This window comes from Diadema antillarum, unplaced genomic scaffold, assembly GCF_040938485.1.
Source record: "Diadema antillarum isolate AM-2024a unplaced genomic scaffold, OU_Dant_1.0 seq00002265_RagTag, whole genome shotgun sequence".
In the NCBI taxonomy this organism is placed as follows: domain Eukaryota; kingdom Metazoa; phylum Echinodermata; class Echinoidea; order Diadematoida; family Diadematidae; genus Diadema; species Diadema antillarum.
In genome coordinates, this window is record NW_027272894.1 from 261144 (window position 1) to 280887 (window position 19744).

The following is a 19744-nucleotide window of genomic DNA, read 5'->3' on the forward strand; positions in this document are numbered from 1 at the left end:
ATGTCAAAATAATGATAATATAATATTATGATATAGGCCTAATGATAAGATTATTTAGTTGGTACATGGTTGTCCCGTTATCTTGCATTGCTCAAAATTACAACATTTCCAGGAAAAATGGTAACAAGAAAAGAATTCGGGACATTGTCATAATGATTTGATTATTATGAGTTAAATGGAGACTGAATGTTGCTCGGATGCAATACATATTATTGCTGCTATATATATGACAGGATTCTTGTTCATGAATGCACCTGTGCAAATTCCGTATGTGTGTATAAACTTTCGTTTGTGATCTTCCTTGAAAGAATACAGGCATCTCAAGCATATATTGACAAAAACAAAATGGCTATTTCTTATCATGACAATAGCCCCTTTTTAACGTGTAACCCTCATTGCATTCTGTGTTTATACGGTGTTTACATCCTCCATCACAAAAAAAAAGTCTCATGGATGAAAAATAGATAGTTGTTGTTGTTGATGCTGCTGTTGTTGTTGTTGTTGTTGTTGTTGTTGTTGTTGTTGTCGTTGTTTCTACACGTGATGAAATGATAAAGTTGTATGGGATTTCAAGGTATTGCAAGTTTTTGGGAAACAACAATATCTCTTGGGGGAAAGTATCACTGTATCACTGATAACAATTACACAGTGTATGCAAATTCGCCGTCACAGCTTATCTCCACTTCATATATGGTTTGTGCCTAAATTTACATCACAAAAATTGTTCTCTTTCAAAACACGATCAAAATACAACCCCTCAATTTTATAAATCAAGTCGTCATTGCCAAATTATAACTATCCCTTAGAACAGGATTTAGATATTGCTTGATAAACAAGAAAACTTATGGAAATTATTTTGTGTGTGTGTCCAAGAGAACACGAGACCTGAAAAGCCACAACACGTCATTGCCTTGTCCTATTTGCTTTGTTGCACGTGTCCCCGATATCATCACTGATAAAATCTCTGATAAAACACGTAAAATCAAGAAATCAAATTATTTTCTTGCATTCTTTTTCTTTTGTATATATTCTGCTGCAAACCTTGGTGAGCCTATACATCCCTTTTCATGTTACTTTAATTGAGTAGTTTATTATAGTCAAATGGAAAATGGTGGGTGTTTTTACTTTCCCTAATAACAGTGCAATTTTTCTTATCCGCATCTAAAGTATTTTTATTCCGAATATCGGGAGTAAAGGGAAGTTGATACAAATAAAAACACCGAACACCACATGGTGACCTGTACTTTATCGAAAGAAGAAGAAATGCGAGGTGCGTGAAGCTACATGAATGAAATGCGATGCACATGTCCGTTATGTATACGGATGTAATCATTTCGACAGACTTAGTTTTATTACAGAAAACCATTTCCTTCCAAGCATAAATATTATTATCCAAGGATTTTTGCGTATCTCGTGATTTGGGTGATGAAAGCCCTGAGAGCTGTTCAATAGGCCTACACCATGGCACACACGCATGCAACGCACACACACAAACATGAACAAACAAGGAACAGACCATCGCTTATTCCAAAGAACAGACGCTGCATAAGACTTTTGTTTTTCATTATATATATATATATATATATATATATATATATATAGGCCTATATATATATGTATATATATATATATATATATATATATAGGCCTATATATATATGTATATATATATATATATGTATATATATATATATATATATGATATATATATATATATATATATATATATATATATATATATATATATGATTATACACACATATACATACATATCAAAATATTACACCGTGGTGTCACCACGTAACTGACGCCACGAAACCACTCCGCACCGGCCGCATTCACATTGCGCAGCAGTTGCGCCATTAGGGTCGTCACGTGAAAGCGAATGGCGTTAATCCAACGTTGCGGCTTGTGTAAGTAATACTAGTAACCTACGGGTTGGCCTGATCAACCTCCTTGGCCTGATATTGGGCAAAAGGTTGCAATTGCGCAACACCAGTAATCCGAGTGAATCGGCTTATCTGGCGATCAATGTCCGCGATTTATGTCACGTCATCATGGCCCGATTATGTGGACTACCAGTAACTATCCAATCACAATTTGAGTACAGACTTGTGGAAGTCATCGTTTATAGGGCCTAATCATTTCACATTATAAATGGCGCCGACGTCGAAAACTAATCGTTAGTGTATACTAAACACTGACAATGGATCCGAGTTTTGGGACATCCACAGAACTTGTAGTCACAAGATATTCTATTCGAATCGTTCTTTTGATTTTACGACACGACGCAGCATTGCTATCCATGACTATAACAGGATTCCCTATATGTGCTATACGATATACCTTTGCATATTATCTTTGATAAAATTTACGGTACACATTACATTGGTGCATTAGAATGCAATATACAACAGGTTGTTGAAAGAAATAATAAAATCAATAATAGGGTCTATGCGTTATGTACTAAGCGTTCTGATATTCATTTATTGTAGCTTCTTAAGAAAGTATCTATAATTTACAAATACGACGATTTAACAGAATCTCTGTGCTCTTAAAAAGTTAAATTCGTTATTTGACGGAGTCATTTACACATTAAAAAAAAAAAAATGAAGAAGACATTCGCAGTCCTTCAAATCATGTTCATGCATGGGAATGGAAAGGAATCCCAGCAATGTATTTCGAATTGTGAATACACGGTCGAAGTCGATACTATCATAATCATAATCCTCCGCAAAATGTTTCACAAAATAATGATAACAGCTATACAGATTGCATAAAGAATTTCTTTTGTGGAATGGGGGAAGGAAACTCATCTAGGCTTAATCGTTGAAACATTACAAAATCGTTCAACTGATCCATAAATCACACACACCGAAGAAAATAATAACCGGGCATGCCGGGGGAAAGTGCATGATTTTGTAACGTATTGAAAGGCTGCACATTCATAACAGGCTCTTACATATTATTACGATTTACAGTTATTTCTGCGTTGGTATAATGAACCTTGCATAATGTCAAGTAAATGTAAGAATTTTCTATTTTCGGAGTAAGAGGGTATAATATATTATTATATAAATATAATGTTGCTTTCCTGTCCTCCCCTCTCTCTTGGATCTGTAAGTAGAGTTGATATACAGTAGGATGTAGGATTGGGAGTTACATGTACACATATAATAGGCTAATGGATTGAAGAATAATATCTTTCAGCTATATACGGGCGGTTCAGCTGGCCAGTACAGAATGAATCGCGTATATTTTGTGTTCTGCAGAAGCTCGGTATATTATAGTCTAGTGGACATGACGCATGTCCACACCAGTTATAAGGTCGTGGAATCAAATCCCACCCAGGTAAGTGTCCATGATTTGTTATTATTATTGTTATTATTACTATTATTATCATCATCATCATCATCATCATCATCATCGATGTTATTGTTGTTCATCTTCTTCTTGTTATTGTTATTATCAATCATTGTAAGAAGGGCCTGAGGGCTAATGGGGTAATGGGGGGGGGGGGGGGAGGGAGGGTCAAGAACAATGTACACCCCCCACATGTGCGATGTATATTTTATCTATTTATCTATTTATTTAATTATTTATCTATCTATCTATCTATCTATCTATCTATCTATATATCTATCTATTTATGTATATATATGGTATGATAACACGTTTTGCGCTGTGTGATGTGTGAAAAGATGTGCAAAAATTACAGGTAAATAATTTTTAGATGTCTCTAAAACATGACAACAAAATGTTTTCTCGATATGGATGAGAACAAGAAATGGAAATAGTAGCTTTTGGTTTCTGAGGACAAATTTTACACTGATATTCTTGTAATCATATACGCACGACACACAAACACACACGCATTCTCACACTCAACATTCTACACATCTGCCACGGATATCTTCTGACTTTCTTTATCCCACAGATCGAACTTCGAGTTGTTGCGTTTTTAATGAATTTTATACATAAAATGTACATGTTCACATAGTAAAATATCAAATTAACTGTATCAGATAAAACACCTTCCTTGTCAACCCCACTCAGCAGTCTCAACGTACTATTTTCATAATCATCTATTTGTCTAGATTTTTTTTTTTTTTTGTTCAACAGGATTAGCGACTTATAAATACGAATGCATCAACTTAACATGTGGTTCAGAATCAAAATAGTTGGGCTGTTAATGTTACTATAAAGGAAGCATGTAAAAACGATGTTTGCTCAATTGAAGTCTGATAATGTTGGCATCATACTCTTCATTGCAATTCGAAAAGACGAATATTGTGACAAAGATGCAAGTAATTACATAATAACTACCACCATACCGAAGATAGATGAATTGGAAAATATACATCCACAATTAGACATAAATTGACGAAATGAAAACATAAATCAACAAAAGAAATATAGCTAGTTCACAGTTAGCAATGGTGTTCAATGAGCTCTGAACAAAATACTTTTTTAAAAAACACGGGTTGGTCTTTTAATCAGGAGAGCATGCATGATTGAAAACAGCCAGGCAGAAAATGGTAATCTACTTGAAGTAAGTGCTGCATGAATGGCCCTGGGTACTTCGGTTGAAATGAATACACTTTCACCTCATATGCACCTAATAAGCTAATTCATTTGATATTTATAACATACACGTAGTTTTCATGAAGACCTAGCCAATTTTTCAAATACTTCAGTTAAAAGTCAGGTTCAAGAAAAGTTTGCAATGACCTTTATCCGCACATGCACAAAATGTAATTGTGAACTGGCTAATTTTATTGTAAACTGGTATCGTTTGACAGCTGTAATGTGGTCATACATGTACATAAAACTGCAGTATGGGAAAAAAAATCCTTGACGGGTGAACTGAATTCCACCAACAAGTACGCAATTCTCTTTCGGATGAACATTTCTAAAGACTTCTGACTAATGAAACGGTAACATATAAATGCTTAAAATGATGACGCAATGGGCAGTTTTACCCAAATAATGAAAATGTTTGGCTTTGTTTGGAGCAGAAACGAAATTGAATAAAGGAAGAATGCTGCATAATCTAAAATATGAAAACAGTGACAAAGAGAAATGGAAAGGTAAAACAGATATATGCATTATAAAATATTCAAGCAACTAATATACACTCTGAAAGATTAATTTGAATATAGAAATCGTTTCAAAAGGGGAGGTACAAGATTTCTGCTCAAATTTTAGTTAGATTCCATTCAAATATCGCAGAATCTATAGATAGACATGAAAAGAATCCATTTTTTTTCATTGTAAACAAAAGCCTTGTAATTCTCCATCTAAAATGATTCCTCTTCAAAACTGCTTTTACAGTGTACAATGTCTCCGCATCCGCCCTAAAAACAAAACGAAACGAAACGGAACATCATTTCTTTGTTTTTGTTCCTGCTGATGATATCGGAATGTCGTCAATTTCATGAGCAATCATTTGCGATAGTGTATTTGCCAATTATTAAACGAATCGTATTTTCCATGATTTTCAAGCTGCCATATACTTTACGTTCGCATGAGACTCGATTTGCGATACAAGTAGGTAGCACTTGGTCAAAGTTTAGTTTGGTACAATTGTAGTACAGATTTCGTGCGACGAACACATTTACATTTACATTTATCCAATTTCATCAACCCTTTCACTTTTTTTTTCATCAACCCTTTCACTTTTTTTCATCGATTTTCTTTTGTAACTTGTTCAGTGCTTGTCATTTATTGTGTAACATTGTATAATTATGTTTGCATTTTCGCCGTGTGTATGTACGTTTTGTTATTCGATGTAAAACACGGCCTTCCTGAAAAACAGCTGTCCAGCTGAAAGCAGGCTTTTATTTCCGTGTATACTAGTAAATAAAATAAACTCAACTCAACTCAAACTTCAGCCACTTTAGTATCCTTCGTTTCGGTCAAGGTTGTAGAACAGTCTTCACATGGTTAACTGATGTTAAAACTTAAATATTGTTCGGAGATACATTTGTGTACACTATTCAATTACAGTGCCGGCATAACCATGATGGAATAAGCAAAAGTTATTCATAATTCTTAGGATGAAGGTTACTTCCAAGAGGTATATTTATAATCATGGTAACATTATTTTCTTTGACAATGTGTTCTGCTAAGATAACCAGCTGACTGGGCAGAACCTCCTCATTTTGGTGAATGTCAGCATGGTAACACGTCCCCTTTTTTCCGGCGGCATGCACCTTTTGCCGCTAATGAACAACTTTCCCCGTACTGTTACGAGAAGATGCGATTGTCGATATGCACTAATGTAAGTCATGTTGCATTTCTTATATTATGGCATGCATTATGTTAATTACAATGTCCCCCCTTCATTACGTTGACAATAATTAGCATCATCTACTCTTTCCATAATCAGCTACCATGGCTATCTTAACAAATCCATCCAAAATGTGATTTCACGAGCAGCAGTTGCGAACTTCGTCGCCACAAAAACATGCAAATACCAGCAATATAATTATGACGCTGGTCCTTGTGCCCGACAGCATATTTGCTCAGTTAGGAAAAAAAAATCAATCAATCAATAAGAAAATATACAAAAAAGGGATCGTTCATGTAGATTCTAGTACCATCAGCACAGGTCTTTCAGATCATATTGCACTTCCTTCGTTAAACATTTCAAACCAATTAAATACTACTAGTACACTAAGTTGTATAAATTTTGACATTATGTTATCATGCAGGTAGCCTATGCGTAACACTTTCGCAGTTATTCCTTTATAAGAACTGTATCGCGTTGAATGACGCGAAAAGAACCTACAACAAGCAGGCACATCACTTTATACGATATCATTGGTAGATTCAGTAAAAATTTACTGTTCGTACACAAACAGTAACTTTCAAACTACGGTCAATCTCGCGCCTAAAGTCGACCTAGCACGAGTTAACAAATTGGCAAAAGCGAAGAAAAAAAATTTACCTCGGATGGATGTAAACATGACTATTGAGATGATCTATTCTGTAAGTCGAAATTCAAGTAAGTCGAAGGATTTTCTCACGCTTCTTTGAACTAGACAAAAACAAATTTGACTGTACACCTTGACTATCACATACCTTCAAAAGCAACACGCCTACTATGTTCGGGGAAAGAGCAAGGTAGCGTATAGGTGGAGCAAACGTTCGACTAATTCATTTATTTTTGTTTCACCCTCTCTCAAGAACATCATCCTTGAGTGTCGCCGAGATTATACATGAGCCATACAATCGCCGGTGATACTAAAAGACTTGGACAACCTCACCTACGTCGATGTCACACAAGTCGAGAAACTCAATAAGTCGAAGAACACCTTTACGCCGAACGGATATAAACATGACGATTGTGTTCATCTAATCTGTAAGTCGAGATGCACGCAACATGTCGAAGAATTTCAACAGTTCACTTGGGATTCGACTTAGGCGAGGCTGATGTATTGCAATATACACTGTGAACTCAGACACATTTTGATACGTTTTCCTTACGATACCCCCTTTGGGTGTCAAGTTTAAAATATTGCAACAAACACTACCGAAGCAGTAACTTTTATGACCAAGCAGGAATTCGCAACACAGTTACGCCTCTCTACAGACCTCCCTAGAACCCACAAAACTGAATTTTAAACTGACTTGGCTCTGATATTCTAAAAGTAACAACGTAATCAAGCCTATGGAAGAAGCATATAATCTTTAACCAAATAATACCTACATTACAAGAAAGTTCACTATTTCAGAACAAGTACTTCTAAATGACAAAACCGACACCATTATTATCGTAATCATAACCAATGCACATGTAATTGTTCTTACGATGGGACTTTACCACTGAAAGAGAACCTCGACCAGATGCACGGCCACTCCCTGTGGACACGTCAACTGCTCACAGAACCGCATACATTTGGAAAGGCATTCGATTCCACTCGACGAACTCAAGAAGATGAGTGAACGTGACGCTTGGCGTGACGTCACAATAAGAACGCCGTTCTAGATCTTAGCACGACGAACGGGTGGAGTTCAAGATGGACGCGTGCTAGAGAAACGATGTGGCCCACGCGCAGAGCTGCAGTATTGATGACCATCCGCAAAGTCGGCGTGCGAATTGGAACGTTTTCATACTCAAAAAGTACCTTCACCCTTACATAAAAAAGAAAAGATACAAAACTGACCAGCAAAACTGATCCATACGATGTGCTACTAGTAACATAATAGGCCTACTATATTGACATATCCTCGATTGCCTAAAAAAAATAATTTCTGTCTAATTCTAAGTCAGGCACTATATCGTGAGCAACCAGAAGGTTTGATTTGATTTTTTTTTTGATTGTTTTTGTTTTTTCATCCAAAACATCAGTCGTTGAGTTGGATTATGCTCGTAGTGGCTCCTTATCGCCACATTTTCATGATTCTAACGCTAAAACAGTTAAAAAGTAGAAAACTACAGCTCTACGTGCGACACTCTTTGACCTTTTTTTTAGCAACCTCTTGCCTCCTTCAAATCTAAAGAGACACCGTTCTAACCCTATAATAAAGAATCAGTAGCTATGCACATTCATGGGGAAAAAAAGATGATAATGTAAATCCTTAAATGTGCATTTATAATTAACATTTCATATAAAAAAAAATGTGAAGACAACGTGCGTTATAAGGCCTTTCCGAGATCTATCTTCTTTTGTATTGCCCTCGCTGAATGGTAGATCATCGAATCAATGAGTCCCGCCACTGCAAAGAGAGATGAAACAAATATATATTATATAGGTAGAAGCTTTCATGTGCTTTCATATGTCATGATAACAACAAAGAATTAATAATGATAATACAAATTCAAAGAGAATGATTACGAAACGCAAAACGAACATCCGAAACAATTCACGAAAATTGAATCAAAGAAGGAAATAATAAATAATTCAAGATTGGTATGATTATTCCACTTTTTACGTTAGTTGGCGTCACGTCATTTCATGACATATATTTTTGAACCATTTCATGAGATGATGATTTCATTTATTAATTTCATGGAGGACCGAAGTAAAGAAACAGAGCAGAAAAGTTTGATCCAATCGAAATAGAGAATGATATAGATATCAAATGATGTTTTACGCGCTCTTGCGAAACAGTGACAACGCCCACATCCACATGATTATTACGCAAATTAAGCATGGTGATGATATCATATCATAAATGTCCAGCAGGTTTTCAAAACAAATCTTACTAGTACGCATTATTCTTTTGGTCAATGATATAGCACACAAGATCCTTTCTGTAGAGGTACAATGTATAACATTGCACTGTCATTCAATACTATCGAAAATATCCACGCAAAGGCTTTATTTTTTTCAGTCAGAATTCATGTCAGATTGGGAAAGGAAGTGGAAATTTATTTGCAAGCGAATTGGATACTTGTGCAACCAATTTATCTCCTTTACATTTTCGTAACTTTTCCCCATTTCAGTCTAACTTCAATGCATCACATTTCTGTTTGCCCGATTTTTATTCTCTCTGTCCGTGTCATTTCGTCTTGAAATGCTAGATACGTCAGAAATAAGAGCGATGGACGGACTGAACTTTGAATCGGGAGTGCGAGGAAAGACTACCTCATTAATTACCACCGCCAACTCATCTACGTACAAATCAGTGGTATTTTGAGCTGGCAGTCCAGAGGGTTTAGGGGTAAACACACACACACACAAACACAAATGCAACAAATAATTTACCTGTAAAAACTCCTCCAATTATTGCGCATACGCCAGTCAGGAAATGCATGAAAGATCTGCAGGGATACGAGGAAAGCTAGAATTAGAGGGCGTCCAGATCCATCACAGTGCATGTATAATCTCGTAATTATGATGTCAACTTTGAGGTGCTGTTTCAACGTAGTTCATAGAAAAATCGCAAGATTATGTAAAGAGATCACAAAGTGGTAAACTGTGCTTTGAGTATTTACGATGTATAGTGAATTCTGTACACGCATATAAATTACATACCACTATTAAGTAGGGCCCTATTTACATTTTGTGTCAAGATGTAAAACTTTGCTAAATAGCAACCAGTCATACGCAGTGTACTACATGCGTCAATGTACAAAATCATCATTCCTTTCAGCTACTTCACTGAAATTGTTCAACGAAAACAAACACAACGATAAGTGAAGCGTGCTTTTTTTTTTTGCTTTTTTTTTCTGTTATGTTGACTTCTTACTCATTTGAATTCCAAAGACAAAATGGCATTATAATCAAAATTGGTAAGCCTTTGTTTTGCCCTCGCGAGAACGACATAAAGCCCGATCATTTGTAGTGTAGGCTATTTCATTGTTTGTACTTTGTTTTAATGTTCATGACATATTTATCTGTACATAATGTAAGCAGGGCCCCTTGGTAGAACAGTTAACCAACTGAAAGGGCTACCTTGCTAAAAGAATATTGAAATAAATAAAGCAAACAAATAAATGCCATGCGTTGCACTCACCTTTGTTTTTCTGTAAATCTGACCATCAAAGGTGATAGCTCGTAGAGCACGAAAATTCCTGGCAGCCCGTGTTCGCCGGCCGAGAAGGTTGTTGTTACTTGCTTCTCGTGTCTTGTCACTGAATATTGGTTGGTTCGTGTCACCGTCTTATCGAGCTTGGTATAAGTCGTCGGAACAATTTTAACGAAATATTGAAACATCGACGATCCTGAAGGAATAAAAGAAAATAAGAGAAATAAAATAGATAACGTGACAAATAATTATGACAATGCAGGAGAGACTGCAGGCTAAAAGACTGTGGTGTGAATTTGAAGAATGAGCGGCCTTGTTTTCATGCTTGTATACGTAAACGCTGACATCACAACCAGATCAGATTATTGTTGGCGGAACAAGACGTTAGTAATTATGCCTCTTTTTTTCATGGGTCCATCGATCGTTTTGTTGTTTGATGGGTGTGGTGTTATTTGTTTGTTTGTTCACTATTTCTTGATGCAGGAAAACGTATTGAGGGCCGGCATGCGAAGCGGCATTATGATGTGATGTCCGATGCATGTATTCAGACATACTCTTCCCCCCCCCCCCCTCTCTCTCTCTCTCTCTCAAAAAAAAAAAAAAAAAGAAGAAGAAGAAAAGAATGAAAACGTTCACTCACGAAGGGGTGAATTTCAGAAAAGAGTGCATTTTAGTAAAGTGAAATCGTAGTGAATCTGGAGTAAAAATACGTTGGTTTGTTGTTGTTTTTTTCTCATTTATTTTGGAGTGACCGCAGGGATCACTCAAAAACCTTTGAGTGATCCCTTTTGGTCTGCACTCCAAAATTGGTGAAAATAAAAATTTTTACTCAAAATTCATTCCAATTTCACTCTAAACTCACTCTATTCTGTTATCCACTCCTTCAAAAGTGAAATTTTTCACTATTTTGGGTTTGTTTGTTTGTCTTTAGAGAGAGAGAGTAGGCCTGTGTATAATAACGTTTTCTTTGACGAAGTGACTGATGTCCATAAGATGAATGGGGGGGGGGGATAATCTGATATAAAAATACATGAAGCTCCATCCCGGTTCACTTTGACGTAAGCGTCATCGAGATCTTTTTCTTCCGCAGCACTTGTCGGCAGGGAGGTGGGGGGAGTCTCTTTCTACCTCTCTGTAGTCAGCGAGCTGTAGATTGTAAAGTGAATCAAACTGCATTCAATTATACGCACGGACAAATAGAATGCACGGTTTCTTCGCTACAGTGAATTTGTGTGCGAGAAATCATGGTCAAAGCGCAGGACCAGCGTACTCCTCAATACTGAAGAGGGCCTATTATTACATTACTTATTTTCTGTAAGAGTGATTATTGACAGGTCAGAATATTGACGGCGGTACTGTAGTAGAACGAATTGGTGCCGATGCCAACAGACTGAAAGAGCTGGCGTAGTATTGGTTGAGGTGAAGATTCAGCCGTTAACTTTTTTGCAACTAAGAAAGCAGTCTATAAAATGCTACAGATCATACGAGTTTAAGAGGAATTCCAAGTTCATTTGATGAAAATCGGTTTTAAAATGGTTGAGACATCTAAAAACAAAGTAAAACAAAGCAATTCTAATAAAAGGTGGGTCCCACCTTTTACTAGTAATTGGATTGCTTTGTTTTTTATATCTCAGCCATTCCAAAACCAATTTTCATCAATTAAACTTGGAATTCCCCTTAAAATTATATGCTCTTTCATATTTCATAAGAGATCTTTCATTATCTCACAAAATCATCATCAAAAAACGTTGGAAACCTGCAGCCCCATCTCAACCGAAATTGTACCCATCCCTAAATCCACTGACACTCATTCGGAATTTCTAAATCGCATACTATTTGAATGAACTCGTTAACGGTGAAAAACAAAAGCTGAAAAGAAAGAAGGGAAGGATGAAGACTTTTTTGTTTTAAAGAATATTTTATTCTTCATCAATGGAAACATAACATACAAATAAATTGATACAGAAATCTCCGGACCAATTTTATAGTCCTTTTCATCAATGGATGCAAAACTGATATCAAAACTTAACATTGATTTAGCATGTTTTGATACACTCTGGTACATTTTTTTCACAATCAATATACACAATCCATATATAAACATCTCTTCTTTTCTAATTTTACATTATTAATTCCTCAATCTCTTAACAATTTTTTTCTTTCATTACATAATAAATTCTATTAACTGAATCACTTACCCCAAAAATAATTTCTTTTCAGCTTTCATACAATCCAACCTAAAATATCAATATCCATTGATTGAAGTTTTTTGTTAAAAAAACAAAACAAAACAACCCCCCTCGCCACCCCCCCCACTACTCAATACCCCCGTCCATTCTCCCTCTTACTACCCCACCCCGTCCCCCCTCCCCCTTCCAAAACCCCCATCACAACAAAACCTCAAAAGCAACTGAAACCTGTGTGTCCTGACTTACATTATAACACTTAATACGAGTGCGTGGAAAAGGCATTTCCTGGTGGATGTACGGCAGACCATACTCTGTTAAATAAACGCAAAGCAAATTCTCAATTCTTTTTCCAGTTTTCCCACTTTTGTAAATGTATTGACAACGTATTACGTATAACTGCTAATTTTTCTTCTTCTAACCTATCCTGCTCTATAGACCTTTTAATGAAAAATTCCGTTGGGACGCAAGCGTTGATCGATAGACTGTATTTTAGCGTATAATCGATTAAAGTACTAATCGACCGCATTTACTTGCTTGGCCGCTATCCGTACACAATTACTGGCGAGTACCCGATCACATTTGGACCTCTAATAACTCCTAAAGACCTTTCAAGCTGTAAAATATCACCAGAGTTGGTGCTGAAGATATGAAGGTGTAAGATACTGAATAACGTCAACATAACGCAATTCCTCAGATTCGCTTTCTCAAGGGATCAGAAGAGACGAACACACCAGCCATTCACTCCCACCAGCGAATAGCAAGGTGTGGGACTAAAAGGTAAACCAGCAAGCACGTCACGCACGTAGGCAGCAGGGATAGCGCGTCTGCTGCGTAGCTATGTATTGTAGCTGGGTAGCGACTTGGATATGTACCGCAGCTAGCAAGCTTGCCTTTGTTGGCAGACCAATCTCTGAATCTTGGGCAAATTTTGCGGCGTAAATACCACAATATTCTGCAATAGATGTTAAAAGCTACTCCAAGAACAGCTTGCGTGTTCTTTTCAATTCCATTTTTAGATTTATTATTTATTTTTTAATTTAATATTAGATCTATTTTATATTTTTTAAAGCAAAATCCGGATTGATGAACAGGCTCTTGACTTGAGTCCTGGGGCTTTGATGGGGTGTTTCATCAATTTAGTCAGTGCTGACAATTTCAACAAAATCTTTGGTTTTGATTGGCTGAGATGCTCTTGTCACTGACTGTTATCATGGTGATTGTCAAAGTGATACAAAGACTGACAACTTGTCAGCGCTGACTAACTTAATAAAACACCCCCAGACCTTTACAGCATCGTTCCAGAAAAGTAAAATAAATGGAAGCATTCAACAACATGTTCAAGAAGTTGATTAAATCGACTGCCTGAGATGAGGTGTCTAAGGTCCTAGACCTTTTTTTAATTTGTATAGTTTTACTATTATTAGCAGCCCAACCAGCAGTGAGCACGGCGTCTCGCAGAACACAGCGACAGGGCTGTGTATACACCTGTAGTAATATTTTCCATGACTGAGCAGCTAGTTTATTTGAAGCATAAATGGCCGGCTAGTATGTCAGAGCTCTATTTGCAACCTCAATAGTCAGATGATTAAAATGTGAAGTGCCATAAATGCTGTTTAAAAGGGATGGTACAGTATTGTTGGTGGAGATGAGAATTGGGCTGTTAACTTTTTGCGAGATACCAAGCAAGAAAACACTTATAAAATAGTGACAGAGCATACCATTCTAAGTATTACTAACTAGAGGAATGCAAAGTTTATTCGATGAAAATCAGTTTTGGAATGGCTGAAACATCCAAAAACAAAGTAAAACAAAGTGATTGTAATAAAAGGATGGGTCCTGCCTTTTATTAGAATCGCTCTGTTTTGGATATCTCAGCCATTTCAAAACCAATTTTCTTCAAATAAATGTTAAATTCTTCATGGAATTACATACCCTTTCATATTTCATAAGAGCTAGGTTTCTTATTATCTCACACCAAAAAAAAAAAAAAAAAATGTTAGAAAACTGAAGTTAGGCCTCAACCAAAACTACAATCCCTTTACAGCCATTGTGAGGTCAGTCAATCTTTGTCAAAGACAAATTGGTGGTCAGTGGTAATTGACAATCAGCAAAACAACAAACTTCTGATTTTTCTCCCCCCCCCCCCAAACAAAAAACAAAAAACAAAACAGGTTTCTGATTTGTTGGTGTCTGACACGTGACCATCCACAAAAATGCCTGTTTCCATGCAACCCACCGGAGGCCCCAGCTGCTTCGACCGAGTCAAGATGGGATTCATGATTGGCTTCGCCGTGGGCATGGGATCTGGTGCCCTGTTTGGTGGCTTCTCAGCTCTTCGGTGAGCATTATCCACAAAGCAATTATTAAGAGAACTACAGTGGACTCCCGTTATAACGAAGTCTTCGGGACCAGCTGTTAAATTTCATTATATCGAAATTCCCTATAAAATCGATCAAATAAACAATAAATAACATAGAGCAAATAATGATGCAGCATGAATTTTTACTTCATTGTAACCGGAATTTTGTTATAATCGTGTTCGTCATAACGGGAGTGCACTGTAGAACCATTACACAATTCGTTGTTTGCACATTGGCAATATATCATACATACAAGTAAATACTGAGCTCCGCTCTTCATTAATTAATACTGTATAAATGGGACCATTCTCATTGCAAAAGTATTGTCAAACGGAGAGTAGCAATGTTTCAGCTTTCCACTCATATTGCAATGAAAAATCACATAGCTCGATAAAATACTACATGTGTACACATTACATAATTTGTGCAGTTGGGATGGAAGTCTGCAGCAAGCAATCTCAGCCACAAGTATGACATGGCAATAGACAGGATGCTAGCTGCACATTTTGTGTCTGGTCATGTGAAGGAATCGAGACATCGAAGTGTAAATCAATCATTAGTGAATTTTGGGAATATAGATTTGATGTTTGTCTGGATTTGTGCAAGGTCGTATCTTAATATCAGTTGTAGAATTTCCCTTTTCCATATTTTTAAAAAATTCAGAATTATACAGATGTCAAGAGTAACAATTGGCATGTGTACATCTGAGAATGCTGAGTGCAGTAGCCTTTCTTCTTTACAAGCCTTCCAATCTGTGCAAAAATGATTCATAGGGAAATCCTGTTAGTAATGGCTTAAAAGCAATGACAATTTCCTTGTTATACAGGCAACTCCATTATAACAAAGTTCCTCGGGACTAGCCAAACAATAATGTTGTATACAAAGATAATGCATGTATGACGATTTTTGGACCTGCATTTTTACTTTCTTCTGACAAGAGTTTTGATATGACCATGTTCATTATGATGGTAGTGCTCTGTATCAGGTTTCTTACCATATCAGGTACAAAAACAAATGTAAAATACATGTATGGGACCTCCAACACCTTGTTGTATTAGGGTTTTATTATACAGTGCACTCCCATTATAATGAACACGGTTATAACGAAATTCCGGTTACAACGAAGTAAAAATTCAGGCCGCAACATTATCCACTCTATGTATTTTTATTGTTTCTTTGTTCATTTATAACGAAAGAAAACTGCCGGTCCCGAGGACCTGTAGAACTGTATCTGACCTCATGAGAATGAGGTTTCTCTGTACTTTAAAAGAATGCTGGCTAAGAAAACAGTTACTTTGCATTGCTTTTCTCTCTTTTTATTTTTTTGTCCAAAAATATCCAGATATGGATTGAGGGGAAGAGAGCTGATGAACACAGTTGGCAAGAGTATGGTGCAAGGAGGGGGAACCTTTGGACTTTTTATGTCGATAGGAACCGGTATTCGGTGCTAAGAGGTTGTAGTCTTCACCTTATGCAACATCAGTGTAATGTTGCACATGCTTCATCGACGCCGTGTCTTGGAGATGATGACATGTTCTATCAGTGACCTTGCCTTGACGTCCTGAAGTTGGTTCTGAACGTGACGTGTCAACAACATTGTCCATGCTAATGTTAGAAATTGGGGTTACATTCACATGATTCACGGAATCAGAAAGGATCCGGTACCCATCTCGCAAAGCCAGGCTGTGCCGACATAGAATGACTGATGTACACTCGCAAAATCTGCAGCCCAGTGATTTAGTGCCCTCTGCAGCACTGTTTAAGTGAACAATTATGTTGCAGATTCTGAAAGAATCAATGTTTCCTAAATCAGTTCTGTTATGAAAGCTGACTTCTTCTCTCTCTCTTTTTTTCAACACTTTATAATTTCACATCATTTGTTGGGAGGATGTAAACTTGACAGAAAAATAATGTGTAGAAGATGTATTTTGGGAACTTTCCAAGGGAAAATTTAAAAAGGAGATGAATAGTCTTTCTTGAAGGAATCGACATTTCAAGTTCTACTGCACTTGTGTGACATGAGTGTCCTCCCAGGATAAGAAGTCTAATTGACAAGATATCTATTATACATTGAAGTTGAAATGTCTAACTGCAATCAGATGTGTGTTTGTTTGTTTTTGTCAATGATTGCATTTATTTGTGTCTTCAAAAAGAACATTTTTACATATATTTCATGTAAAGAATACTTCGACATACTTATTCTTACTTTGAAAATGGTTTAACACATTGTCCTTCAAATGATACACTGAATTTGTTGTGGCTCTAGAAATCATATCATTTCCAGTATTGGACTGTATAGCACTGCTGAGAGATGTTATATATACAGCATGTATGAGCTGAATTTCTTTCCTGAACAAAAAGTTGTTGAAAGGAGTATTGTCTGCAAATTATCATTATCAGAGCCACCTAGCCATCACTGGTTGAGCATTATGAAACAGGAGATGTAACAAATAATAAGAAATAGCATGGAAGGAATGGGGGAAAAAATAATAATGTAAGGCTATTTTCCATGTAAGAAAGAAAATACATGTATCTGTACACTGCATAATGTAATGAAATAAAGAAGTGTGATGTAGGCATGTACAATGTTTATTGGAAACATTTTCTGCAAGGATGAGCAGTTAAAGGACAAATTAAGAAAAAAAAACCCCACCTGTTCATGTTAATCAAAATATGGTCTAAAGTGACTAATTTTCACAAACATTTAATTTGAGCATACATGCTGGAGACAAGAAAACAAAAACTAGAACAGATTGCTTCCGAAACATCAACAAACCAGTTAGCTGTTTGTGTCTGCATGTGTGTGTGTGTGTGTGTGTGTGTGTGTGTGTGTTTGAGCCTATAAACAACTGTTAACCCTTCTATCTCAACTTGCAAAGATTTAGATATTAATGAGCTTTGAAGGCCCGTGTTACATGTACTAATAAAAGCCTTAGCGTATTTGTATGGAAAAGATGGTGAAAATACACCATATGACATCAAAGATGGAATTATTTCAGTCTCTGTACAAATGTACTTAAAAGTGCTTGAAGGACATTAACTAAATTTGAACTGCTTTTGTGAATTCTGGGTAATGCTAATGACTAATTCCTGACTTTGGTTATTTTTTTGTTTGCAGAAAGTCTGAAGTCGATCTGTTTCTTCAGCCTTTAACAGTTGTATCTACTGCTCCTCTTTTAACATTTCTCTTCCTTTTTCTTCATATTTTTTTTTTGTGATATACAGTCTAGCAAGCTTGTATGCTGAGTACTCTGTCTACTGAATGACTGGAGATATACAGGGGAAAAAAAGACTATTCTTCATGCAAGTCCTTTCTTTAACTTTGGATGAGAATATTTTGTAAAGCATGCAAACTTCTCTTGTCATGAAGAATAAAGGGAACAAATTAAAATACAAAGAAATTGCAACCTTTTCTCAGTATGTATTGCTCTTCTTGTATGGGTATCGTCAAACTCATCACAGTGACAGAGTCTAGTTCAAATTGTGCACTCTAGCAGGTGGCAAAATAACAAACCATAAGCCTCCTTGAATATCAAAACAAAAATCAATACAACCAGTCTCCCATACCTTGACATCAGATTGGCAGAATTATCCAAAAGTCCCAAAATTTCCTCGTGTATTTCTTCTTCAAGACGTGTGAGTCCTAGTAATTTACTTGGGAGGGTTACCTTGACATGGAATCCCTGGTCCCAATAAATTGAACATACCGTTTCCACCCCAGGCATTACCCGGTACTCAAAGCAAAATTCCAACATATGTAACTTGGCTATTCCCAGGCAAACAAATATGTACCAAGATTAACCTGTTGAGGACAAGTCCCGAGTATACTCGGGCAGATGTTTATGGGAAATGCGTGTTGTAGCAAAATCAGCCCATCTTCAACGGGTTGAGCAGGTGTGGGTGGCAAATCCTGGCACTGCGTGACAAATCTTTTCACACTCAATCGCAAGTACGGCAAGGTCAGAATGAACATGCATCTATACGTGATTTGGTGTATGTAAGAAAAATACCCCTACCCCTACACACGTTTACAGTAAGCCAACACACAGCACTTTTTGCTCATGAAGCACTTTTTGCAGCATGATTAAATGTGTGAGCAAATGTAAACGTGACCAAGGGGCTCCTTGATCCGACACACCACACACACATGCAGACACAGTTCAGCATGCATATCCTGCAACTCTTGCATTTCGATTTCTTCTTGTTTGTTAAGGTATTTAAATCTTTCACCAGAAAATTTCCATTCCATTCAATTTATTCACATTCTAATTTATTTACAACTAAGACAAACATGCAAACAATCAGCATTAATCAACCATTTTGAACATCAATCAAAAGTTCCAACATTGGATAAGTCACAGATCCCGATGTTTGTCTTTTGAAAGTTGAACCATTTTCTTCGGTCCCGTCTGGCTCAAGGTAAGCAAGGTTGACTCTATTATGTGACATTGTTATACACTGTATTAGTTCATGGTCGCTAAATGGATGATATGGCAGAAGTAAGTTCCAATGATACAGGATTACACCATGCTCATAGCAGCATCTCTGACATTGTCATTTCCAAGTGGTTTGTCAAGTAATTAAGAGGTCAAACTCTGAAGCAAATGGAAATGTTAGTAAACTAGCTTGGCAGGATGCAGCAATATGCATTGGCACAGCACACACAACTTCACCATCACGTCAACTTGCGTCAACTTGCACCATGTGAAAAATGGA

The 19744-nt window shown here is 36.6% G+C and overlaps 2 protein-coding genes across 2 annotated transcripts in view; one reads left to right on the plus strand and one right to left on the minus strand.

Annotated features, from left to right (window-relative positions):
• Positions 1–8644: 8644 nt before the first annotated feature.
• Positions 8645–19744, minus strand: part of LOC139714396 (endoplasmic reticulum-Golgi intermediate compartment protein 3-like) — a 28041-nt gene continuing 16941 nt past the window's right edge. The window contains exons 9-11 of the mRNA XM_071626104.1: positions 10468–10675; positions 9717–9772; positions 8645–8724 (exon numbers count right to left, since the gene is read on the minus strand). Of these exons, the coding sequence (XP_071482205.1) occupies positions 8645–8724; positions 9717–9772; positions 10468–10675 (344 nt within the window). The remainder of the gene's footprint in view (positions 8725–9716; positions 9773–10467; positions 10676–19744) is intronic.
• Positions 14857–18117, plus strand: LOC139714397 (reactive oxygen species modulator 1-like). Its single transcript, XM_071626105.1, has 2 exons — positions 14857–15006; positions 16371–18117. Exons 1-2 carry the CDS (start codon positions 14882–14884, stop codon positions 16477–16479), a joined length of 234 nt encoding a protein of 77 aa, XP_071482206.1. The 5' UTR covers positions 14857–14881; the 3' UTR covers positions 16480–18117.

Bases quoted from the DNA above. Each gene is read 5' to 3' on its own strand.
- LOC139714397 (XM_071626105.1), top strand. From the start codon at position 14,882: ATGCCTGTTTCCATGCAACCCACCGGAGGCCCCAGCTGCTTCGACCGA. The intron at 15,007-16,370 runs GTGAGCATTATC...AAAAATATCCAG, and splicing joins GGTGGCTTCTCAGCTCTTCG to ATATGGATTGAGGGGAAGAG.